Here is a 26693-nt window from a genome sequence, read left to right as displayed (position 1 = left end):
GAGAGGATGGAGAACATAAGATTAGATGCCAGGAAAGAGTCATGGAGATATGAGATAGACAGGAGGGAGAGAGGAGGTGAGGGGGGGGGGGGGGGGGGGCACTGAGCCCAGCCAATAGGAAAATGCCAGGAAATGGACAACTATGAGGAGAACAAAAGATCTAAGACAAAGTAGAAAAAATACAGTGGAAGGAGAGACAAGAGAAAGGACGCCTCTGAGACGAACAGAGAGACACATTGAATCGACAGTGGAGTTTTTCTTTAAATTGCATTGCGAGGTCTAAATATGTTAGACCTTACAGAAGTGTTCGTAGCAGCCCTGTGGTCATTGAATGCTGATGACTCCAGTGTTGTGTGTGTGTGTGTGTGTGTGTGTGTGTGTGTGTGTGTGTGTGTGTGTAGATATGATAACATCCCTGTTGGTCTAACGAAGTATAATATTGGTTACACAATCAGCAAAACCACATCAGCTGTTTCTGTTCTTCTTTAAATTGTATCGAGAGACAAAGGAGGGAAAAAGTGATATGGGGGGAGCTTCTGAAAGCAAGGCGATGGACAGGTGGAGAGACTGTGAGACCACAGAAAGTACAATTCAGTTTACTCCTCTAGCTCAGTATGTGTATGTTTAATGTGCTTAGAGAAAGAGAGAAATAAGAAAAAGTTGAAGAAAAAGCCAGAAATAAGTGTTTTTAGCATAAATTTATAAACGTCTATGGAAGGGGATGGGGAGGTACAGTAGACCACTCAAGGCTAAATAAATCAAAAGTTACTTTCTTTTCTTAAAATTGGAGTAATGTGGTGTGATTTGGGGAGGATTTAGTCAGCAGGCATGTTGCTGCATTCTACACCAGTTGATAGAAGTTGATTAAATTCTAATAAAATGACTTGCAGTAATCAAGGCGTGAATTATTATCACCAAAAGCCCTGAAAGAAAATACTTGACCCAGTACTTCAAATTGTGAAATGACTCAGTAAAATGATGAAAATCTTAACACACATCCAGACAGGCTGAACTGAGACACAAATATTGAGATAACCATGAAGACAGAGAGACAGAAAGTGGCTTTTTTGATATAGTTTTACAGTATAAACAGACACACACACAAAAACGTTTCTGTAGTTCTCCTGAGGAATCCTGGAGCATGACTAATGTGCCTCCCTGCGGGCTCCCTTTCAGAAACAGATGTGACAATGATCGAAGGCCAACAAAATGCAACCCATGTTCAGGAGCGGTGACACCAGGCTCAGAACACACGCAAGCACACACACGCACACACACACACACACACACACACACACAGAGCAGATGACCTCAGCAAAGAACAGGAACCAATATATCGATCTTTGTGGAAACACTGTCCGAGATTGGAAAAAGTGTCTGTGCGCGTGTATGTACACTGCAGTGTGCGTGTGCGTGTGTGTGTGTGTGTGTGCGTGTGTGTGTGTGTGTGAGTGAGTGTGCCGAGGCAGTAAAGGATCTTGTGTCCTGGAATCTTGCCGAAGGACTTTTCTTGGATTCCTGAGTGTACCCTCACATGTACATGAGAGGTTTAAGAAAGGAGACGCTCTGACAGCCACACTGGCACTTTATCAAGTTTGCAAGTGTCAAACCAGGAAAATAACCCTTTACATTTCGATACAGGGTCAATTTATGCAAATAATGCCTATTTGAAAATTGCACTGACATTTTCGGAGATGTGAGCACCCGCTGTACAATGGATTAACTGTCTTCTTGTCAGCTGGCTGCCAAGCTCACTAGAATGACTGGCTGGCAAACTAAAAAGTGTTACTCTTGCAGCCCTTTCATGATTTCAGCTCCATTGTCTTGTTGTAGGATCATGTTAATAGTACTAATAGTAATAATAATCTTCAAAATATGAGCTCACAAAGTTTTTATATTTAAGCAGCACCTTTTCACTGGCTAGACTGAAAGACGAATCCTTCTGAGGAAGAAGAAAAAAACCTACCAAAATAAAAACGGAGATTACAAACGACTGCAACCGTGTTTCTCTGCTCCTGAATAGACCTTAAAAGAAAAAAGAAAGAAAAAAGGGATGAGTGGCATTTAGATCGGTGCCCCCCCCCCCCCGTAGAGTGTGAACCTCAATCAGAGCGATCACTCTCTTTTCTGTCATTTGTCTTATCTTGCACAGCCCTCCTCTCTCTCTTTCTCTCTCATTTTCTTCTCCGTATGTCTCCATCTTTTTCTGCTTTGTTCAGTGCTTCAGGATGGGGGGGGGGGGGGGTAGTAGTCCCCTCTGGATAAGAATGCTGGGGGTGTCGGTGTGCACAGACGCGCGGGCGTGAGTGTGTTGGTTGATGTTGTGATGATAAAAAGGAGTGTTGTGAGGCCGCAAGGAGGAGGACGACTCCTGGAGTTATTTTAGTCGGCGCCGCTCCAATAAGTACAAGCTGAACAGGTTTGTGGATCGACTGTTATTGATAATTATAACGAGCACTCCTGGTGATAATCAGTGAAGACTTTTTGCCACACAGAGGGTTTGTTTAAAGTCTGTCTGCTCAGTTGAGTGCTCCTGCTTCTGGCCTCCGCTTACGTCTTTTCAGCGATGCTTCTATTGCATTTCCAGAACTGTGAGGGAAATATCATTTCATGCTGTAAAGAGTTGCACAATCAAATCCCTCCCACATTGCAGTGCCACCGATGTCAAGACCATAACTTTCTTTTACTGATTTCTTTTTACAAAAATATTTCTTTTTCCTTTTACAAGTTAAACTCTTGACTTTTCCGAAATGCTTTGCCCCTCCAAGCCCACTCCAACACTTGAAGACAATCGAATTGAAAAAGCTCTGTCTACCGTTTGTGCATGCACATTAACAGGTCCTCCACTTAAGATGAATCTACTCTGGGGAATCGTCTGATAATTACTCGGCACCTGGGCTTGTTTTTGTTTTTTTTAAACCCAAATACACTAACTATGCTTTCCTTTAAACACAGAAATGTGCACAAACACACACACACACACACACACACACACACACACACACACAGTCTGCTGCTGAGCTTCATGTTGACAGTGTCCTTTCTCCATTGTTCTCCACACCATCTCCTCCCAGAATGATTCTGTCTTCCCTCACATCTCTATTCATTCAGGATGTCATTCTCTCACTCGCTTGCTCACCCACACACCCACTCACTCACTCACTCACTCACTCACTCAGATCTTAAACCAAATCACACAGGAGGTATAAACTGGCACATCACTCCAGTTATCGTACACATGCACCACCTCTCTCCTCTTTACCGATTCTGAAGAACAAGTCACAGCCGAACAGTTTTCAGGGTCGACATCCATTAATTAGGTCTCTTGTATCGTTACCCGTCTTTCCATCACGTCTCATCAAAATATCTATTCAAACACAGTTTTGAATTTGGTGTTCTTGCATGCAAGTATAGGGATATTTTAACCAATCAGGACACGCTTGACAGCTCCTCATCACGCTGCAGACTCCGTGACCGTTCTGTGTTCTTTATTAAGAGAACCCGCCAACGGGCCACTTTCTCAACATCAGATAAGCTTGAATAATCACCACACTTTTGTTTTCTCCTTCTCTCAACTTCTGTGAGACATTTTTGAGTTTTTTTTCCTCAAAGTGACTCCTCCTCACTCCTCCAGTTAACAACTCCTGAACATTCACGCGTCCCACAACTCAGCGATTTAATTTATCAATCCACAATCCCCACCCCCACACCCCAGGAGGAAGACATCCCCCCCCCCCCCACCTGCTAGAAGCAGCAGCAGAACTGTGATTTACATGTAAATATTATTGCCATCATGTGTGAACCTTCCTCCACTTGAAGCTGATCCTGGACCTCAGACCCGCCTGCCTCCCATCAGGGGGGGAGATACAGATGACCCTCACCACTGAATCTATTGTACTTCAACTCAGACATGTACAACAGTGGTGTTTTTTTTAAGTAGTCTTTCAAAATCCAGTCGAACTGTGAGCTTCCTTTGGAACTTCAAGCTAACATCTAGTTTTAATTCTAGCTTGTAGAATAGTTACACTTGAGCTGTTTCAGAGGCTGCAGACCAGCTTCAAGGACGTACAATTTCGATGTATTATGTGTTAATGAGTTTAGGACACAAGTATTGCTGTGTCTGGGGACGTCACTGACCTTACTGAAGGGCTTTAATTCTCTAAACTTGTTTCTCACTGGCATGGAAGTGCAACACACATGCACACACACATACACACACGTGTAACACTGAAAGGGAGAAGAGTGTGAAGCCTTGTGAGGAGGCAGCGTTAATCCTATTGACAGTGGCTTGTCTGAACAGTGGTCTGAAGAGAGCTGAGGCTAATTCTCTTTATGAGGACAATAAAGTCACGGGTCACCCAAGCCAAACACACACACACACACACACATCAAATAACATACATATAAACACACAAAGGCGCATTTATTGCTTCATCCTGCAGTTTAGCACCACTTCAGAAATCTAAAAGTATAATACTGTATATATATATATATATATATATATATATATATATATATATATATATATATATATATATATATCTCACTTCAATGCAGTTTTGCTGGCTGCATTAAAAGTCTGCTTCAATCCCTTCCTGTGGAAAATGTGTCTCAGGAGATTTCATTGTCTCTGATGGATTTTGACAGAACGTTATTGACAATGCAGCTTTTTTCTTTTTCTATTTTTTTTCCTGGAATAAAAATGGAATGTAATATTGTTTCATTTCTCCAGCAGTTATTGTTATATATTGTGCGGGCATCAAAATATTTACACCAGTCTCTCTTCTGATTTACTGTACCATACCGAAATATTTTATCTAAGACAAAGAAAACAGGATTATATATTTATATATATCCTCTCGAAAAAGCAGCCATCCTATGTTTTATCCACTCATCATCTACACTTCGCTTCCTGCCACAACTTTGTCAACTGCATCAGAGAAAGTAAAAAGCATCATGTGACCAAACAGACTCCCAGACAGGAAGGGAAATGTCAGAGGTGTTTCGAGGCCCCGTGGACATCATATCAGCTCCATGACTGGCTCTCCATCAAGTTGTGTGTGTGTGTGTGTGTGTGTGTGTGTGTGTGTGTGTGTGTGTGTGTGTGTGTGTGTGTGTGTGTGTGTGTGTGTGTGTGTGTGTGTGTGTGTGTGTGCATGCGCGCGCATGTGTCTGTGCGTGTATGGATGTAACAGCATCCCCAGCAGGACAGTGTGATGCTTCCCCCCCAGTAATAAGCTCGGGATCACCAGGCACCAGGAGGAGCAGCTGAATAATAATAAGAAGAGAGCCTTCAGAGATGGAGACAGAGAATTACTGAGGAGCGTGCAGAAAGTGGGTGGGGAGGGGGGGGTAGCACAGGTACAGGCTGGAAAGTAAGAGCCAGCAAAACAACATACAGGATGTGTGGTCAGGAATGGAAAAAGATTATGGGCTGAAGGTGAAGTGGAACCAAGCTGAGGGAAACCAATGAATGTGTTCTTCAATAGAGAATGGACAGCAATGTCACGTAAATTGCATTCTGGGAAGTCATTAATTAGGGTACATCTTCAGATTCGGAAGACAGAGTTAAAGTAAAGGACTTTAACAAGCTTGGTGAACACTGAAAAACACAGCATTTTCGAAAGTTATTTTGCTCCAACAATACCTGAGTCACAGACATGTGATTCAGTCCAGAATAAAGCTTCACCTCTATTTTAAACTTCAGAGTTAATGGTGGTTTACAGTCAGAATCCCAATCCTGATTGGATATTGGTTTGTTACTCTCTGGTATCAAACTGGTCATGCCCTCACATTCATACACTGCATCTAATCTCTGCGTGTCTGTCTTCGCGAAAGCTTGCTCGAACTGTTCCGCTAAATGTTCATAGCACATCATGTTTCTTGTACGTTTAAAAATTCTGCTTGAAGCTTTTGACACGTAGGATCAATTATTAATGATCGCTGTCACTCAGGATGCGGTCGGTCACATAATATGTGAATATTTCTGGTCGGATGATGTTGCAGCTGCAGAATTTGACAGCGTTTTGCTGCGATGTTTAGTATCGACATTTATTGATGAACGTTCGCTATGCTGCAGCACCTCATTATTAACGTAAATGGGATCGCACAGCATCTCTTTAACCTTGATAGGGTGTTTTTTTGGAAAGACATCCCACCTGAAAAGTCTGCTATCAATGACAATAGAAGTTGGCCCAGCAACACAGATGTTGCACAGAAGATCCAGTGAGTCCACTCTCACATGGATGAAGCTGGCAGCCCTCAGTCGGAATCATGATCCAGCTTCCGCAGCTGTGAGAGGATGCAGGTAGAATCCACCCTGACCTCCTGGATTATTTACGACCTGACGGACAGACTACAGTTTGTATGGCTGAGGGAGGTCAGCAGCACAAGACCTGTTTGTTTTCCTCCTTGGCAGAAATGTTCTAATTACTCACGATAAAGGGAATGGTGGCACAGTGTCGTAAAAGCAGTTCTTGAATATCTGTCTAGCTAGATCGGGGCTATAGGTTCCCTCAACCAAACAGCATTTTATTTTGGCATTTCGATCATTGCTTGAAACAAAATCTGCGGCAAACAAAAGTGGAAGAGTCTCACCCAAGATTTGAAATGCTATCGTTGGAAGCACAAAGCTAACGTTATGCTATGAACAAACATTGATAGCTTTGTGTCGTCTCATAAGGCTCTTGTGAGCAATTTTTAAGATGTTTGTTTTGAAATGCATAACTGCATTATTTAATGACATGTTTTATTCCAACAAACAAAGCTGGAGTGAACCACTGACATAGTTTCAGGTATTTTACAAAAACTCATTCGAAAATTGCAAGTTCAACAATGCTTAAATTTAGGTTTTAGGACTCCGTCTTAAGTGCAGCAAGATGTTTCATATCATTTCATACCAGGCTGTTTTGGCAAGAGTGCTTCTCTGTGCAGCCATTTGTTGGGGCAATGAGATCCAAAATGACAAAGAAGGTTCTAGATTAGGTTATGGAAGGAAGGGTGTTGCACAACCTGCTCAACATTGTAAACAACTCCATCTCCATAATGCAGCAGACAGACAACAGGGCGTCTTCAATCTGAGGCACTTTCCTGTCCCAATGATGCCCCTTTGTGCCTTCAGGAGAGAGTCCTCTGTGTCAATACACAATTAATCAAAAATGATGCATATTAATCAAACCTGCAAGTGTTTGTGTGTAATTCCTTCCCTCACAGATACCTGTGCAACGCATCCGCAGACACCACGCAACAATGCTAGAAGATGAGTGTTTTAAATGCAGTCAGCTAGCAGCGTTTAAGTAAATCTGTAAATCACAGATGTGATCTGTGACTAAGTGTGCCCGCCAGTCTCTAAAGAATGTTTCATCCAGCTGTGTGAAACATATTAAACAAATGAACTGCAGTCACCATGCAGCTGCTAGTTGTCGATATAAATCACATTAATGCACCGAAAGCCTCAAACACTTAATGATTTGAACAATCAATCACTTGTAATAGGAAGTTTAGCAACACAACTTTATTGCCCCATAAAAGTTTGTGTTTTGTCTCAGCTGTGCTTGTCAGACTGATTGAAGTATTAGAATAAGTCGAGACGTGACTGGTTTCTTATGTTTTCTCTGCTTAGATGGGACCCCCTACACATGGTGGGTGGGCAGGGGCAGCGAGAAACACTTCTACTGGGGCGGCTCGGGACCTGGAATTCAGAAATGTGCCTGCGGTATCGACAGGAACTGCACTGACCCTAAATACGACTGCAACTGCGATGCCGACCACACGCAATGGTAAGTTGGAAAAATGTTTTAAACATTCAGCAGCAGCAGCACAGGCAGATTGTGATGTATTGATTAACTCCCTCCTAAAGTTTCAGTTTGGCATTGACTTTAATTAAATTCTGCTGGCAGTAAAGAGTTTTTAAGTCACACAAAGTCCACCCACTGCAGAACAGGAACATTCATAAAGATGAGTCAGCACGTGTGTTTATTTATTGTGCTCTGCAGCTTAGTACTGTATCCATCCCACTTCACTTCTACATCCGTCACTAACAGTACTTCTGGTTCCTCAGAGACTCCACTGCGAATTTCCTTCGGTCCCTGTAGTTTCGCCTGACAATGCCAGAGAATTATCTCCTTCAAAAGTCTTATTTTAGAAACTGACAGCTCACATTTTTCTCCTCTTTTTTTCCTATCAGCTTAGCAGACATAACAAGGCACAGCAGGTCTGTTAAGCTTTTACGTAGACAAAGACGTTTGGAGGGTGGTGTCTTTTTTCTATGAATTTCTTAATGAAATAATGTGTTTATCTCCTCTAACAGAAGTTGCACCTGTTAGCTCTTTTCCTTATCTTACCTTTTACCCAGTGTCGTAGTAAACTGGTTGTAATTGTTCTTCACTTTTCATCAAGACGTTTCTGGAATTGGAATGTGGGCCACTTGAGTCCAAAGAGAGAAAGAGTGTAACGGGGCGGTAAACAAACTGCAGCTTCCCACAAGGAGCAACCCGGAGTTCAGGATCTAGCTTAAAGACTCAGTGAAAGAAGAATGAAAAAAAATAAAAAAAATCCAGAAATTAGAGGATAATTTATTTAGCAACTTTCTGAAGCCTTAAAGGAGGTTTGATACACATATTTGTCATTTCTAATAAGTAGCACTTGGATTAAGCGAGCAATTTAGTGCTATAAGTTTGACGACTCAGATTCGTGAGTCGTACCTGACCCTGCAAGCTACCGTAGGTTCTCCCGAAGGAGGCGAAGAGGCTGCAGTCTCCAACATAGCCACTAGATGGTACCAGATCCTGCACACTTGGTCTTTTAAAAGAGAAATATGTCGTGAAGCCTCTGATGTTAATTAAACTCATAATACCAGTATTTGTTTCCATTTGTTATCTCACATTAGCATCAGTTGGCCAGTTTAATAACTTCAGCGTGCTAAGTGACTGAATGCTAAATGCCAACGTCAGTGATGCATGTATAAGAGTGTTTGTCTTCACGATCAAGCAGTTGGTTTTTCAAAGCTCTTTTAGGCAGCTGATGGATATGAAATAAATTGTATTATTGTCTGTGTGTGTAACTGTGTGCACACTGTATGTTTGACTGTCAGTAATTAGTGTGTGTGCGTGTGTGAGTGAGGAAGAGCCCTTTCATTTGCTGTCACGTCACCCTCCTCATCTCTTAAACCGAGAAGACTGCAAATACGCCTTCCTGATGTCTCTTTGTTTGGCTCAGTGGATTTTTGATTCATACACCCATAGATAGACGCACATTGCACACAAAAAAAGCCATAAATTAGACCGCGTGCTGTTTAATTTTCAAACCTGAGGGAATAGGATATAATCCAACAAAATGAAATTGTTCAGCGAAGAACATGACAATTTCATTCCCACTGAAAAGGTTTGGATAATTGATATTTTTGTTTTGTCTGTTAAGTCAATTTGATCTAAGACAAAGTAATTCAGAAATTAAGTCATTTATGTAATTGTTTTGATTTGTTTTAACATTTTCATAAATGAAATCTTGTTATCAGTTAGCTCTTTTTTTCCATTCATGCACGCATGAACAGATACTTTAATGTACAGCTGAAGAAATAACCGTTGCAGAGAGGATTGGAATGTTTTTTTTTCCCCTCAAAGCTCTCGTGTATCATTTCTCTTTGCCAGGAGAGAAGACTCCGGTCTCCTTGTGTATAAGGAACACCTGCCCGTCAGCCAGGTTGCCGTGGGTGACACCAACAGAGCTGGATCGGAGGCCAAGCTGACAGTAGGACCGCTGCGCTGTCAGGGAGATAGTAAGTGTGATATCATGGATGTATTGATGGGTTGTACTTAAATGCAGCATCAGGGTCATGTCTTTTGTATTTGAAATGATTGACAGTTGATGTAACCACTTCAGAACCAAGTACAATGATGGCTCAGGCCCAGGAGCTGAACAAATTCATAAAGTATGAATATTGAGATTATAGCTTTAAAGATGTCAGTTCTAATAACTGAGGCTGTCAGGGTGCAAAAAAGAGGGAAGAAAGGAAAAAGGGACACTACACCGGGTTGTGATTTATATGATAAAAAAGGCCATATCATGATATAAACGATTTAGCTGTGTGATGACATACTACAACCCACAAAAACAAGAATCAAGTGCTGGGAGCTTCTTGTTCACTGTGGAAGTGTAAAAAGTATACAAGAAAAACTATGATGTTCAAAAGTGGAAACACAGCAAGACACGTTTTGCTGCTGAAACCCAGTACACACAATCGCACTCGCCTGAAAGCGAGCAAGAAAGACACAGCAGCCAGTGGTGATGTGCAGCCCAAAGGTAAGCAAAGCATGACTCCAAGAATTTGCACTTAATATGACACAGCAAGAAGGTTCCGGGTTTGAGCCTCCCTCAGTCCAAAGACATCAAGAGGCTGATTGATACTCTAAATTGACCGTAGGTGTGACTGTGAGTGTGAATGGTTGTCTGTCTCTATGTGTTGGTCCTGTGATGGACTGGTGACCTGTCCAGGGTGAACCCCGCCTCTTGTTGAAGGCTGCTGGGATAGGCTCCAGCCCCCCCACGACCCTTAACAGGATAAGCGGTAGAAAATGGATCGATGGATGGGTGGCAAAAAAGCTCAAAGGCTTGATGGAAATGATTGATGTGGTAGGGCTTAAAACAGCTGTCAAGCAAAAACATGCCATCCCAGGTAGAAACGACTTTAAACAAACAAACATCCCCACAGCGACAGGATGCTGCACAACTCCTCCCCCAAAGATTCACCGGGGAAAGTACTGCAAACGATTTGCAAATGGAAATACAAGGGTATTCTGATGGAATGTTATTGTTGTGTTGTACTTTTAATGAAGCTCTCCAAGGCAGGAACACAACCTGCTTTTGTGTCAATTTATGCTCTGTCATGTTTTTCTCTATAACCCTGCCGCTTGTGGTGACAGATGCACACACATTAAGTTGTTAACAGCATGGGTAACTCATGGGAAAACGACAGAAACTGTTAATTAGCTGGATCTTTGTTGGATATATAATGATTAATACAATGTGTGCCATTGAGCCCAATTGTGTTAGCACGCGATGAACCCTCTTTGGCTTTACATCACAAAAGAAAAACACTTGCCACGCTATATCTACAATTTTACTTTGTATGTCCCTTTTTAAGCATCATTACATCATTTTGGGTGTGCAATGTTGCAAGTTGGCACAAATTTTCAGCCAGTGCAAACGCACTCCGTGTTTTACTTAAATGCAAGCGCAAGAGCCTGAATGCAGCGAGGTATGACTGGAGGGAAGAACTGGGAAAATCAAGGTACGAGGTTTGGAAATGCTTTGTTTGGAATTAGTTAGAGCAAAGCTAAGTGTGTACAGGCTGTGCTGATAAGTAAAGAAGTTATAGAGCATGCAAAAAGGTATTATAAATAAACATTGTAAACACGGTACACTGTGGAACAGAGAGGAGCTCCGTGCTGGAGATCGCTAAGCTGCGCTCTGTTTCAGAGAGTTAAAAGGTCAGTAATGTAGCTAGGAGCTAAGCCACGCTGTGCTCTAGAATTATCAGCAAGATCTTAAAAGGATCTTCAAACTTTGCAGGAAGCCTGTGCAGGAGAATGGAAAGTGAAGATAGCATTGTGGATTAGCTGCAGGTGTAAAGGAGTTTGGTGAGTGAGGCTGGAGTATACTGCATCCGCAACGGCCTAATCAAGAGGAAATATGTGCATTAATGACCTCAGCTGCTGAGTGGAGTTTCATTTACCTGAATTCGCAGCTGGCTGTGAAGACGCGTGTGCGCAACCTTTGTGAAGGGCTCATCAAAGGTTGAAGGAAAAGAACACCTCCAGTCTTGTTAATACAGCTCTTATTAAAATACCTGTTGACAGTGTGTCAAGCTTTTAAGCCATCAGGGGCAGCGAAATGACAGTTTTTGATGTTGAGTTGCTGACGACTCAGACAACCCGATAACGGCTCCCAAGCTAAGTTTCAGCTAACAGAGAGAGAAGAATACATCTTTTTATGATTTTACTCTGTGGGCGATTTCTAAAGGAAAGTAAGATTATGCTTACACCAAAGGTCAGCAGGCTTTACATTAGCTGATAAAGGTCATGTTTCCTAGTGTGGGGTGAGAGGCGTATTTCTCCACAGTGTCTTCAGGACCGCCGCATTGCACCTGAAATGTCAACACTTTGCCAAAGCAGGTGTAGACACAGAGGATGATAAAGCAAGATTCTAAATAAATAAGTCTCCTCGTAGTCTCCTATTGTCTAAAGAAGGTCATTTGTAAGCCTCAGGAGAGTTGTATCTGTCTGTAGCGAAGAAGCCTAAAAGCAAACTGGAATCTTTCCAGAATGCAATTAAGGCTGAATAAATTATCTCTGAGCTCTGCATTCTCAGTTACCTTTAATAACCAGTGAAGGGATGCCAGTCAGGTTGGAGTTTGTTTCATATTTGCAACCCAACGTTTCCCAGTATTTCATATTAGTTATTGCCACACTTTGACCTTAAATACCTTACTTTGACCTTTGATATTTTACCAACAAAAACAAGTGTAACCATGGAAACCCTGTCGTGACCTCCAACAGAGTACTTCTTTTAACCCAAACTCTTACTTTTTCCTTCACCCTAGCAAGTTTGCAATTAATTTTCTGCGTTATAATTATTTTTTTAAACAGTTTTGGAAGCCAAGTGGTGTCCTCCAAAGGTGAGCATGAGGATTTTTTTTTGCTGCAAGGACAAACGATAAACTTTAGGGTGAGAGAACTGGGCTGATTTCTTGTGCAATTGACACCAAAATAAACTTTAATGGCAAAGAACCAAAACAGGAAAGAGAATGTGCTACATGCATACATTTGGCATAAAACTGACCCCTTTCTATGCCAAACAGCCTCATTTTAAACACAGCCACATTCACATAGATTCGTTAGAGGGACATTATTAGCAGCTTCAGAGAGACAGCGGGAGCTGAAGTGTATCTATAAGGGGTTTCAGACTTCCCATGTAGATAATATTCTAGCCAGATGGCATCATAAGCTGCAGGTAGAGCAGGTCTTTGTTTGGAAAATGTCACATTATTAGCCAGTTTTAAACCTGAGTCTTCTTGTAAATTAGAGGAGTCGGAGCCGGCAGAGGTAAACAATAGTGGGCACAGTAATTTAACAAGAAGACGGTGACATCTTCTGATTTTTTTAGCTCATGTCCTCCATCGTTGCCTATAACTGACACCTAAAATGTGCTGCTGTTCTGTTTACCATCCATATAAATCAAACAAGGCCGAAATAAATTGATGTGATCAGTCTTGCATGACCCAATGGGGGTTTAAGAGATATTGCAGAACCACGTGGGCGGTGGCTCAGATGACAACCTTTAAATATTTTAGATGGGAAAACATCAGAGGGGGCCGACCCATCTTAACCCCACCCCCCCCCCCACCCCCCCAAGGCACCAGCTGGGGTGAGCACAGAGGCAACATTTAAACCACATTTAAACCTTCGGACAACATCTTTGGCAAATCTGACCCTAGTAGTTCATATAGCGATTGCATTGAGTGGTGCTCCGTTCATGGTAATATCTACAATCCCTTCTTGTGAAATCACCACTTTGTCGTTACTTTGCTGTGTTTTTTGTTTGTTTGCAGAATTACCAAAAATAATGGCCAAATTCCCTAACTTTGGTGGTTCAAGGAAGAAAGATATTTTGGGGTTGATCCATTTAACACATTGAAAAATTGCATACGTTCATGGGGATGGGGGGTGGCGGGGGGGCACTTGTCGTGAGTAAAATTACACCATTTGATTCCTTCACATTGCTGACCAAGCTACATGTTACGATAATAAGCGGCCACATTTCCCCTTTACACCTGAATTGATTATTTTACATGGCATGTAAATGGACTGCAGGACATAAAGTCATCTCTTCATCTCTTCCCCCATCAGTTACAGCTGAGAATTGATCGTCTGAGAACTTGCCAGGATAATCAATAATACATGAGCTACTGCACTCTACCTGTTGTACTCAGGAGTCAGTCGCTCTGGGACATCGGCGCTGGTTTTTTTTTTTTTTTTTTTGTGAAACCTTTGAAATGAGCTACAGTGGTAAAAGAAGAAACAAACCGGTGGTACCACACTTGTGCTGCCCCCCATAAAGGTTTTCAATAAGGGCTCTTTAGTTACACACACTTCATATTGGCAATTAAATCACCATTAAACTCACACTATGTTTCTTCGTAAGTGGCCAGTGGGGTGTTGGATGTCTTTAGGGAGTTTATTCTATTACCTAGAAGCAACAAAGACATTACTGCTGTGGTGTAATCTCATAGAACAGGTGACTTTATTTTACCTTTAAAAAAAAAAAAAGAGTGCCCATGTAGATAACCAAAGGAAACAGAGGTGCACTTTGGTTGTAATTATGTTAATTTGTCTCAAAGAGATGACAGTTTTCTCAACTCCTCTCTCAAAAACAAAAATTGGACATTATCAGACCGTCTTGGCAGAGAACAGCACTTAAAGACACCTCTCAGCCAAAACTTCTGAAAAGCAACAAACCTCTTTAAAAATGTTCTGCTGCTGGTTTGACTAGGTTCTTAATTCAAAACCATCAAGAGGGGGAACAGGAGAAAACACTTTATGCATAACAGAATACAATCCGGCACATTGTTATTCTGGGGTTGCACTTGGGTGAGAAAATAACACATCGCTCATACGGATCATGCGGATCATTCCGAGGAAATGATGTTTTATCTCAGCCGTGTCTACTGTGGAAAATCATTATCAGTGAGTAAGCATATGTGCGCTCTTATGTCTGCGTCGTGGTTTTTTTGTTTTTGTTTTGTAAGTGTGTACACATACAAATTTGATCTCATGTATGCATGTGCGATCAGATAAAGGTAGCTTAGTTTCAATTCATCTGACACTCATCTCCTCCTTCTTTTATTCTAGTTCCCTGGTTTTTATGTTGTTTCTCGGGTAAACATCAGATATCAGATACTTCAGACACCGAGGCATTAATCCTTGCTGTTTCTCTTCCTCTGTTCATCTGATCAGTGTTGGCGCACCGCTCTCTGTGGGAGTTTTTGGTCGCATTGAAGAAACGCGCACACACACACACACACACACACACACACACACACATTCTGCAGCTCTGTCATATTGACCACCTCTCTTTTCTCTAACTCTTTTCTGAACCTACCTGTGGTGTGAAGGGCCTGCTGAGTGTACTTCGGTTCTGTCAATGCGGCATGGATTAATTGTATCACATTCCCCGTGCATCTGTTATATTTGGCTAAATGAGGCGTTTCTGATTCTGAAGGTAACTTCAAACAAATGGATAACATGTAAAAAACCCTTCAAGCTTGAGGGAAAGTGCCAATAACAAGGAGACATTCAAAATGTGCACCACTACATAAAAAGAGAAAACACACAGCGGCTTCATGTGACACAAAAGGCACCCAGAAAATGAAGCCATCTGGAGATGCTTACAAGTGTTTTCTTACAAGTTGAAGTCCAAGTCTCGAGTCTCTCACCCTTCCAAATTCTGCCAATTCCACCAATTATGTATGTCTCAGTTAAGCGTTGGTGAGCAGGTGGTTACATGGATTAATTATCGTCGCCACGGCAACACCAGCGCCGAAAAACATCAAGAAATATTTAGCAATCACCAATATAATCAAGTTAACATTTCCCAAAGCCAGTGGCAGGCTAATGTGTGGCTGATGCAGTTAAGCTAACACTTAAATTGTTTGTTAACTTCAAATTTACGCCGATTTTTGACATAAATGCGTCAAAGACTGTCCATGAGTCAAGTCTAAAGTCACCTGTATGCGAGTCCTAGTTTTTTAGGGAAAACTCCAACAGCAAGAAAATTATCAGTATTTGCTCAGTAGTTGCCGTAATTTGGGAAACACAGCAGCTACATGTGAGATGGAAAACCTGCAACTGAAGCTTCCTGCATCGATCCTCACCCTGGTGCCATCTGGACGTGAGCTAGTGTGAGGAGGAGGAGGATGATGATGATGATAATGATGATGCAGGGTGATGTTTGTCTACATTTCAGGGTAGAATAACCTTCCTACTTCCACTTTCAAGTCAGGAAATGCAGTAAATTTACTACATTTGCTCCTCCCAAATCAGCAAGGCACCATTACGGCACCTTACTTCTGCCTGTGTGACGTCACCCCCTAAAAAGTACTTGATAGCTTGACATCTCTGGCTTTAGTGTCTCACTAAAGACGGCGAAAGGATAAATTCTTTACTGAAGCAGCTTTGTTTTATTTTGACTACTTCATCCTCGTGTTATTTTTTTCTATTTAGTGATGTTGGTGATGTACCGTGAACTTTATGGACAATAATATCCTGTGGAGAGGAAAAGCAAACTTGGATTTCATCTTGGGTGCAAGGCAGCACAATTATTACGATAATAATGCTTAACTTACTGCTCATTTTTCAAACTAAAGGGAATAATAGAGTGGCGCTATCTAATCGCACTGTTCAGGGAGTGTGGATCTGACTTCTCCATCGCCATGTGTAGTTTATTCATCTATGAGCCAACTGAGTCTGTCTGTCCATCCATCCAGCAAACAGGAAGTGGCCTGGTTCTGTCGAGGCTGCAGAACATGACTAAACACCTGCCCTCTCTCCTCACTGGTGTCACACTCATTATGGTCCCTTCATCAACAATCTGGCGCTACTCTCGGTCCCTTCATCACGGAGCTGCCAGCATACAAACAAACCATGATTTAATGACCCGTGACATCACGCCTGTTTGTGTGAGTGCGTGCGTCGGTGCATGCGCGCGTATGTGGCAGGCACAATTACCAAAGCTGGACTCCGCACCCCCCATCACTTGGAAAGAGCCATATTCCTCTTGTCTCACTCGATTATCCACTGACCGTTTGAAAGACAAAGAGACGCTTATTCTCTTTTGTGTCGAGTATCCAAATGAACAAAATAAGTTTAAAATTAAGATGACTTTGTTGCACTGCTGCCGAAGACACCAGAGCATAAATTATACATTGGCCTATTAAGGCATATTAAACATATATTAAAAAAAAAAAATCTTGTGTGAATAGGTGCTGCCTGTATGATTGATGCTTCTCATACTGTGCATGGACTCGATGATGATTGGCTGCCATATGAATGGGTTTTCATCTGCAAATGACTAATGTCTTGAATAGTCAGAGAAAGTTTTAGTAAAGAGGTACTGTGTGTGTCTGTGTGTGTGTGTGCGTGTGCGTGCGCGGTTCAGTCTTTCTGTCACGGGTGCAACGTTCTGCGTGGGTGTGTCAGCGTGTACGTGCTACAGCATTAATGAAGCCCATTTCCATGGTTAGTTTAACATCAGCCTGTACAGTCACAGACAGACAGACAGAAAGAAATTAGTCTTTTTTTTTTTGATTGATGATTTTTTCTTTGTTGATGCTAAAAGGTTTTAGACATTTTAATAGATGAGAATGAAAGCAAATAAAGTCAAACAGAATACATGTTCGTACTACTAATAATGATATAATGTCCCTGTGAGGTGCTTTTCCTCATGACTTACACGACCACATATATATGTTTGACATTGTTGGCCACATAAAGGAGCTTCAATACATTGTGTTACACATTATAACAGGGGTTTGTATATCTGCAAAAGCTTTGAAAAGAAAGTGAAATGGCACAACATGAAAAACTCTCTCTCTCTCTCTCTCTCTCTCTCTCTCTCTCTCTCCATACACACACAACCATCTGGAATATAATCTAATGGTATTCATCATGTCTGTAGTTGCCACGTTGTCAGAGAGATTACACATGAATCCCTCTGGTCACCAACAGCACCCATTCTCTGGACACTACAGAGGCTGGAATGAGTGGAGAACTTTCAAAACAAAACAAGGCAGTGCATATGAGAAATGCAAAACATGAACTGCAGTGATACTTGCTGAATAAGAACTAACTACTGATGCAAAATGGCATCCTGAATGTACAATCAGTTAAGTGTGGACCTTTGCATGTTTATGACAAGCCATTTAATTAGAAAGTGATAAAGGTTTTGCAGGTCTCAGACGACAGACACGAGCGAAGTGAAGATTCAAACACGTTTGCTGTGACTAAACAGCACACAGAGCATAAAAATTGCACGGCACAGATGAGATGAAAGAGCACGTCTCAATGGAAATTTGAAAATAAGCGTTGAAGGACTGTATTTTCACGATGTGCTGCTATTCGAAGGTGCACAGATCTGTGTAGGTTCAAGTGTTTTGACCAATTACATCCGAGTTTTGCGCTTTGGGCCACTTTCACTGTCTGACCATCACCTTCCAAGACAGATGCTGCTCTCTCTCTCCCTCTCTTTCTTCTTTAATGAGACCATTCGCAGTCCTTTGATGGACCCCCTCCTCCCCAATCCCCAGCAGCTGTACATCTGTAGTAGGTAGTAGAATAAGTGGAAAAGTTAAATGAGATGGCGCAGCGTGTGTTTGCACTTAATTAAAAGATTAATAAGTGCTTTAGCAAGCCTGAGATGCTGCTTAAAGAAGTGTCACAACTGTCTATTCACAGAAACGCAGTACTAACAGACTACATGAACTCATATGTTTGTAGTTTATATGAGTGCGTGCACGCGCGCCTGTGTGTGTGTGTGTGTGTGTGTGTGTGTGTGTGTGTGTGTGTGTGTGTGTGTGTGTGTGTGTGTGTGTGTGCGTGCGCGCGCGCCAGAAAATGTCTATGTGTCCATGTTAATGACCTAGGGTGGTGCAGTCACTCATCCTTCCCATCTGCTGGTGCTGGAACATAACCCATCTGGTCAAGCATATACAGACAGATGAATCATCTAGTTGGCCTCCAGAGCCAAAAATCACCTCATATTAGATTTCTCATCATGTCTCTCCCTCCCTCTCCCTCTCTCTCTCCCTCTCTCTCTCTCTCTCTCTCTCTGGCTTTATCAAAAGGTCAAGCTGATGTTTCCAGTGTTTTTATGTGAAACATTTGACTCAGATTAACCAATGAGTCTAAGAGATGATCACAACCTGCTCTAAAGACAGTGAAGAGGGGAAAAAAATCAAGAGTGTGTGTTATTGTGTGTGTGGTGTGTGTGTGTGTGTGTGTGTGTGTGTGTGTGTGTGTGCACGTGTGTGTGCGTAGGCTACACCAGCTCACTGATGCTCCTGAGTCAAGGAAGGCTGGAGCCTCCAAGAGGAAGAAAACCCAGATAGAGGTCACATTTAGGCCTCGTTTGGACCTCGTTTAGGCCACGTTTGGCCCAATCTGGCTCTGATGTGGGCCAAATTATAATTGTTCTCAGGGAAGGCTATGTCTTTTTATTTCAACCTCCTCTCACATCTCACTGCAGCTTTGTCCACACACCCCAAGTGGCCTATAACTATTTTTTCTTGTTTCCTCTCCACGTGACCCAGATCTGACTTTTTCTACGACAATGTGAATGGCTCAAATCAAACAGAATCTAATCTCGCCAGAACAGATATGACCCCTTTCATATACAGATACAGGTCAGATTATTTGAAATGTGATCTCAGTCTGAACAGCAATAAGACCTGTATCTGTATGCAGTGCGACTTTTACATCATGCTAGATCGTTATGTTGTTCTTCTCGTTCCAGGACCGTACAAAAAAAATTGAAATAAAGCTTCAAGAACTGTGGTGTAAATGGAGCCTAAAAGTGTGTTCACACCAAGTATTACGTGTAATGTCTATGTAGAGAGGTGAATAGACGCAAATTTATGTGTATACTCACTGTCCGCCGCAAGTGATGCGACGCAAACGGCCGGAATTTAACATCTACACTCAAGTTGAAAGTATTCAACTTGAGTGACAAATTGCATTAAGTTGTGTCGAGAGAGCCTATCAGCAGTGAGATTCCCCTGGCGTCAGTGACATCACTGATGTCAACGGTCCTGGCACTTGTAGCTTGTTGGTGTCCATCCGTGATATCCTTGCACCCATCCTCGCCAACAGGTTATTGAACTTGGCCCTCATCAGCCTGAAGTACTGCTGGAAACGGCCGTCGTCCAGGCGCAGTTCCTGGAGAAGGCGGTAAAATTCACCAGCTGTGTGCTCCTCCAGGTTATACCATGGATCCAGATATAGTGGCGTTTGGTTTTTCCGCCGTATCTGGGACTTCCACAACAGATACAAGCTAGCAACTGTTGTAACGTCAGCCATGGTTGATGATGGAAAGAAATTGCGGAAATAAATTCTCCTCGTGGGGAAGGAGTTCACGTGAATGACATGAATAAAAACAAATGATCCAGCAGTCAAATTCACATGAATAAAGCGACGCTGTGAGTTCACGTGTTCACGGCAGCAGGATCAGCACCATGGACAGCACCAGTCAGAGTCCTGCAGGCTCACTGTACTTTCAAAAAGTCTCTTTAGTTCAGGCATGGCTCACGGAATTGTGAGACAAGACGAGCAAGAAGCAAATTATCAGCAACAAAACCGATAGCTTTACAGGTGTTGCAAGGCTAATGACAAATCTAAATAATGCAATTTGGCATTTTGCTTGCATATTTTGGGGTTTATTACAATTTAGGTTAGTGCAGATGTCAAAAAACCTCAAGCTGTGCATCATGACATGAAAATGATGTTTGAAAATAATGTTACATGCTATGTCATAAGCAAAAAGTCTCGGTTATAACTGGAAACCATAAGGCTTTGGGTTAAAATGTGTTTTGGTAGATTTGTGTGCGTACTGGCAAACTGGTTCATAGAGGGTTTCCAAGTTGAACCAGAACAAGAACTAGCATTAGACTGGATGAAAGGCAACTTGAGGGACCGTACAGACCCAGTGTTGCTTTGGGCTGGATGCTAATGTCAGCATGCTAACGCTCCCTTAAAGAAAAAGTTGGACCACTGAGCCGTGTTGTCCGCACTTAAGGCGTACAGGAGAACAAGTGCCAACAGGAAGAGAACTTCTGTATTAGCGTCACCATGAGAACCAATAAGACAGAGAAAATGGCTTGTGAAGAAAAGCCACTGTTCCTACAAGGCCTTAGCACAGTAAAATAATTATCCGTGGGCTTTCTCCATGAGAACACACGCATGCAAAGATCTGCTCAACTGCACACTGGAGATTATTGTAACACACGAGTGAACTCAAAGTCTGGAGAGGCCAGATTCTTGCTCTTAGGTGTAACAAGTGGCTGTTGAACTAATTTTGGTAGAACTTGAGGAATATATTTTCCTGAAAACGTCAAGCTGTTTGGGCAATAAATGAAATATTTGTAGCAACCCAGTGAAGAAAGACATGTTTTCTGCTGGAATCGTTTCTGAAACTGTTTTTTTTTTTTTTTTTTTTTTTTGGATTAATACATCAATATGGCAGTGAGAGTGATAAATGTGCCTCCCATCCAAGCCAACCGGTTGCATCTGTGGTTCTGGCATGTGGGCAATCAGAGGATTTGATTTGGCATCTATGTTTCTTCCTCCAGAACTGTTTTCCATCCAACATTCAGTTTCTGTTCTGCTCCTCTTTGCCTCTCACACCACAGAGGCCTTTTCTCTCTCTAACCTCCCACTTCCCTCTTGTTCTCTCTCCCTCCCTCTGAAGCATGACTCGCCTCTCGGCTGCATTTCTATATCCTCGTGTCCTTCTTGCTTCTATGTCTTTGTCAGTCTTTCTTTTTTCCTTCTTTGCCCGAAGCTCTTAAATTCTCCTTCACTGCATACCAATACATATCACAGGATAGTTCACTTTTTTATATGATATATGATGTTATTGCATGTTGTACTGTGAGCGCTGACTCTGTTAATGTGCACAAAACCACCTGACAGCTGCCAATGCGGGCGTGCAACATCAGAGGAAACGCGTAATCATTTGTTTCTCTTTAGTTCGCCATTAACCTGCTGCAATAATTGGCTGTGCTTCCTGCTCCGACATGAACAGCCAACTTCAAACACACTCATCACAAAGACAGCATCAGTAGGCGGCCGTGTGTCTGTGTCTGTGTGTATTGGTGCTATCTGCCCTTGCCCCCGGTGACAGGATGCGAGGCAAAGAGGAGAGAGGAGGAGCTAAGCTCTGTCACGGGGGAGCGCTTATCTCACCGAACCAGGAGAAGCAACACACAGACGCACAAACACTAGTGCATACCTCCACTTTCGCTACACAACTACACCACGTGGTGCCAGTGTGTCTGCTCATAGACAGAGATAAGCTCACACATGGACACACTCAAAAGAAAAATGCTGTACTAAGGCCAAAAGCAATTCGTTGTCCGGTTACAAAATATTATACGGCAACACTGTTCTTAATCAATGAACTCTTTGGAATCTGATTTTTTCCTTCATTCCACATTGAAAAAGATGTTAAAAAAAAGTTTCGTTAAATCATTTATTTTCTTCGCTGCGTTAGCACTCAATCATTTGTTTGATGTCATAGATTCCTGCATCAGTTTGATTAATCACCCCAGCAGAATCAGGGACCTTCTTCACCGTTGATAAATGATAAATGACGATAATAGAAAAGAATCTCAAAAAGTTAACGTGTCAAGCAAACCCGTTAAATGAGAAAATCCGATAATAATGTCTTTATGCCATCACCTCCACGCAGGCGGTGTCATGACCACTGGTGCATGTCTGTTCAGATGTAACACAAAAAAACTAACAAGCACATGAACGAGCAGATTTTGATTAAATTTGATGGAAACCCAGCAAGAAATGTTTTGAGCCTAAAATGAGAACCTTAAATGGAATCTTCTGGTAATTGTTGTGTGATGCAACAGTTTATCGCTCACTTAATCAACAATAACCCCAACAACGTTCTTAGAATGTGACAGTTCAAATGATTTGTCTCAGTAAATAGAGGAAGATTATTTAGATTCATCCTTAAAATGTTTTTAAATGTTAAATTTAAGCATTCTCCTGTCGTGGGAACGGTTCTTGCCAACTGGAAACTATAGGTCACCTTTTGCGGTGATCTTGATCAAATACTGACTCCTGGATCCTGAAGACTCTTCTAGGCCGTTGGCAGAATGTAGCTAGTAGTGATATTTTAGTGGACAGGTCATGTTTTGATCAAATTTCTGGAGTCCATCGCTGATATCTCAAAATTCAGAGAAAGCCATGTATTGTGATGAGAGGGATAATTACGAAGCTGCCAGAGATGATATTGATCATTGTACTTTATGTGTGAAGAAAATACACAAACAGCTTTGTGATGTCTCCTCCTCGGCGGATGTATGCAGTGTGCTTTCTGGGAATAAATGGAATGCCAATCCATTTAAGAGATTATGGCTCTGGGAAATTGTGGTCTGTTTTTCGGACACATTATTGACAAAAAGGCTCATCGATTAATTTGTCGGCGCTTGACTGTGTCTGTTTTCTGGTAGCTGGTCCGAGGCCAGTCCTCCAAGGCATCTCCCACAGCTGACACCACATTAGTCTTCACTCTAGCCCTCTCCTGTCACCTGCCCTCTGCATGACTTTATCCTGCTTTTCTCCATCACTTCTTAAAAATGATGTCCTCTCAAGCATGCCTTGCCTCTATCCTCCTCCTCCTCCTCCTCCTCTTCTTCCTCCTCCCAGGGTGATAGTAGCGGGACACAGCCAGGAGAAGACAGCAGAGAAGTCACTTCATCAACCACAGTCTGATAATTCATCAGCGGCGTGGAGCTACTTTGTCTTCATTAGCTGGCCGCTGGTTTCACTTCATTCAAAAGTCATTAGAAAAGTTGTTATCAGAAGTCCAGCAACAATTTCGCCCCTGTACGTTTCTTCACCGTCTCAGATTCCCATTCGGGAGGAATTATCTCTCTGTACTGTTTTGAAATGATCAGCTTTCCATCGAGACTGCAGGAAATTAGAGGTCACATTTAAACCTCTGAATGAAAAAAATGGAGTTTTATGTGATGAAATCCTTTTATTGAGGCGATATTAAAGGAGGCACATTAAACAACGGGCATGAGATAACAATACAAACTAGATGGATAACGATGAAAACAGATGCCTTCGAAATGAAAGCGTGTAATTTATTAGCAAACGTGTAACGGTGGAGAATAAAGTGTGTGGTAAATCTGTTTTTCATGGGTTGTTTTCACAGATAACTACTGGAACGCCGCGTCGTTCACCACTCCGTCATCCTACCTGCACTTTGCCACTTTCCAGGGTGAAACCAGCGCCGACATCTCCTTCTATTTCAAGACCAGTGCTCCCTACGGCGTCTTCCTAGAAAACCTGGGCAACACCGACTTCATACGTCTGGAGCTTAAATGTAAGCCTGCGTGACTCCAACACACTTGCTGATTGCTTTGCACTACTCTCGGTGATTGCATGAGGAGCAATCATTTATTTAAGGTAATTGGTGTGTGCAATAATTATGTACATTTTGAACCTCTGTTTAAGCAAATTATCAATTTTCAGGGATGACAAGACAAGCTTTTAACAGTCTCCTTTTATTTTTGCAAATTGAGGTGTTCAAACCTTTTAAAAGTTCTTCCCATAACCTTTACCACCGCAACACACATGCACCGTAGACACACACACACACACACACACACACTCACACACACATAAACACACTGTCGGCGTAATGGGAACTGTTTGTTTGTTTTCTAATTTTCTCACCTTGAAACCGCATGCAGCTTAGAATCCTTATCTGACAGACAAGTACACACACAAACACACTGACACACACACACACACACACACACACACACACACACACAGAATTCACTTCATGTTATTAGATACACTTGCAACTGCCCAGCAATAAATTCTCCCCTTATGAGGATGATAATGTTGAGTTTTTATTGAATCTGTTTGAGAGAGGAGTTGATTTATTTTAATGGTGATGTTGGGGGCTGTAATTTGTGTTGAACCTGTTGGAGGTTATTCTCAGAAGGAGCTCGGCTCCTTTTAATTAGACGTGAGCCCCCCTTAACACATGATTTGGGACGTTTGAGGGAGGGGATTCTCTGAAAAATTGACTCTGTCTTATTTCTGCCATGCAGCTCTGCATTTAAATCATCATGGTTCATGCAGCCATTATTGATGTGCGATTCATGTGTGTAAATAATCTTTATCAGTAATTCTCTTGACCATGACCCAATGTGACACCTTCTTGAAAACGGATTTTACTTCTATTATGTGTAATCCAAAGCTATAGTTAAGAACTTTTAGGGAAGGGAAGTAGAAGTCTTCACAGCTTCCTTTGGACCCAAAGACCAGAGATCCGACCCGTGACCCAATATTGAAGGCTCAGTTGGAACCGGACAAGACCAGGTTCTAATGTTGCCAGTTCGGCAATATGTTAACGATAAGTGTAATTTCCAAGAGGACCGGAAAAGACCCGCCTTTGAGCGTACAACCACTGACCATGATGACATGTTGTGTTGCTGTGGGTGTGTGTGTGTGTGTGGGGGGGGGTGCACACGTTTGCTATGTGCCTTCCTGTCCTCATGTGTCAGACAAAGCTAACGCAAAGAGTCAGGATTTGGAATCGTATTCCTATTTCAAGGCCAATAATCTAAATGATATCTTATTATGGTAGACAGATGATGAACGTCACCCATTTAGTATCAGCTGTCTGTCACTGGGACAGTAAGAGGGCTGTTAAGATGAGACATGGCACCAAGTGGATCCTGTTTCTATCAGCAACAGAGACTTACCTGGCAGTGATGAGATCAGTGAGGACTGCGTGAACACGGGCTTGAATATAAGAGACGTTCATTTATATGTAAAATGTCATTTTGGCAGCTTTTAGTCATAGTAGTTTCTTTACCCTAATACTGAGACCCTAATACTGTTATGATTATTATAGATCAGGTGTGCTAGTAGGAGTAGGTGTAGTAGTACTAGTAGGAGTAGTAAGTAGTAGTGTCAGTACTCTTCATGAGTGCAGGTGACTTTGTTACCCTAGAAATTGTATAAGTTGTACAACTCAGGAATTCTACTCAGTCCTCAAAAGAGAGTAGATTAACAAAGTGGTCTCTTTCTCTCTTCACATCACCAATTACGTGTGATGCTGAAATTTAACCCCTCTCTCTCTCTCTCTCTCTCTCTCTCTCTCTCTCCCTCTCCCTCTCCCTCTCTCTCTCTCTCTCTCTCTCTCTCTCTCTCTCTCTCTCTGCTGAAAGTCTCCACAGAGAGCAGCATCTCCTTTTTTCAGTTGTTTTCCGTTGGTTTCACCATTACCATATAGATTCCTGTTAAGAAAGAATAATGATGGAAGTAAATCACGTTTTTGTCAATTCATATAAATTTGTAGGAAAAAACGATCAAGAACATTTCTCATTATTAGAAACAGAATCTTATAGAAACTCCTGAATTAACAATGAATAATAGATTGTTTTTTCTTAAAATATTCAAAATGCCTCTGGCAAAAAATCCTGTGTTTTTTTGGGGGTTTTTTTTCTAAATGAAATCTTTACTTCAAATACAAATTAGAATCCAACATCACGCCTGTTAAACAAGGCAGTTAAACGTATTAGTTTGTTTCTGTTAGAGCGAAAACATAGACGAGGGGAAGCGCTTGAGGCTACGAGCCAAACTGCTTCACACTGTAATGAGCTCCTGCACTCTAAAACACAACAGAGACACAATTCCGTATCCATCTCAATCAATCTGATGATCCTTAAGTAATGTTTCCAGCTCCTGGTGCATTGCAGCTCCTCTGTGCTGCACTGAGTTTAACTGCGCCCCCTGCTGGTTGCTGCCACGATTTCATTGCATTGCTTCAAGACGCTACACAAATGAATAGTCGGAGTAAGTCAATTAAAGCTCCTTTGGATC

The 26693-nt window shown here is 42.0% G+C and overlaps 1 protein-coding gene across 3 annotated transcripts in view; it reads left to right on the top strand.

Moving 5' to 3' along the window:
* cntnap2a (contactin associated protein 2a) overlaps positions 1–26693 on the top strand; it is a 383275-nt gene that overhangs the window by 316324 nt on the left and 40258 nt on the right. For all 3 annotated transcript variants that reach the window (XM_086191985.1, XM_086191984.1, XM_086191987.1), the window contains 3 exons: positions 7622–7778; positions 9648–9775; positions 24004–24174. In XM_086191985.1, the coding sequence (XP_086048111.1) occupies positions 7622–7778; positions 9648–9775; positions 24004–24174 (456 nt within the window). The remainder of the gene's footprint in view (positions 1–7621; positions 7779–9647; positions 9776–24003; positions 24175–26693) is intronic.

This window comes from Aulostomus chinensis, chromosome 21, assembly GCF_037954235.1.
Source record: "Aulostomus chinensis isolate RoL2024-O1b breed Wild chromosome 21, RoL_Achi_v1.0, whole genome shotgun sequence".
Classification (NCBI taxonomy): domain Eukaryota; kingdom Metazoa; phylum Chordata; class Actinopteri; order Syngnathiformes; family Aulostomidae; genus Aulostomus; species Aulostomus chinensis.
The sequence above is the reverse complement of the archived record's forward strand: the minus strand, read 5'-3'. Positions and strand labels throughout refer to the sequence as shown.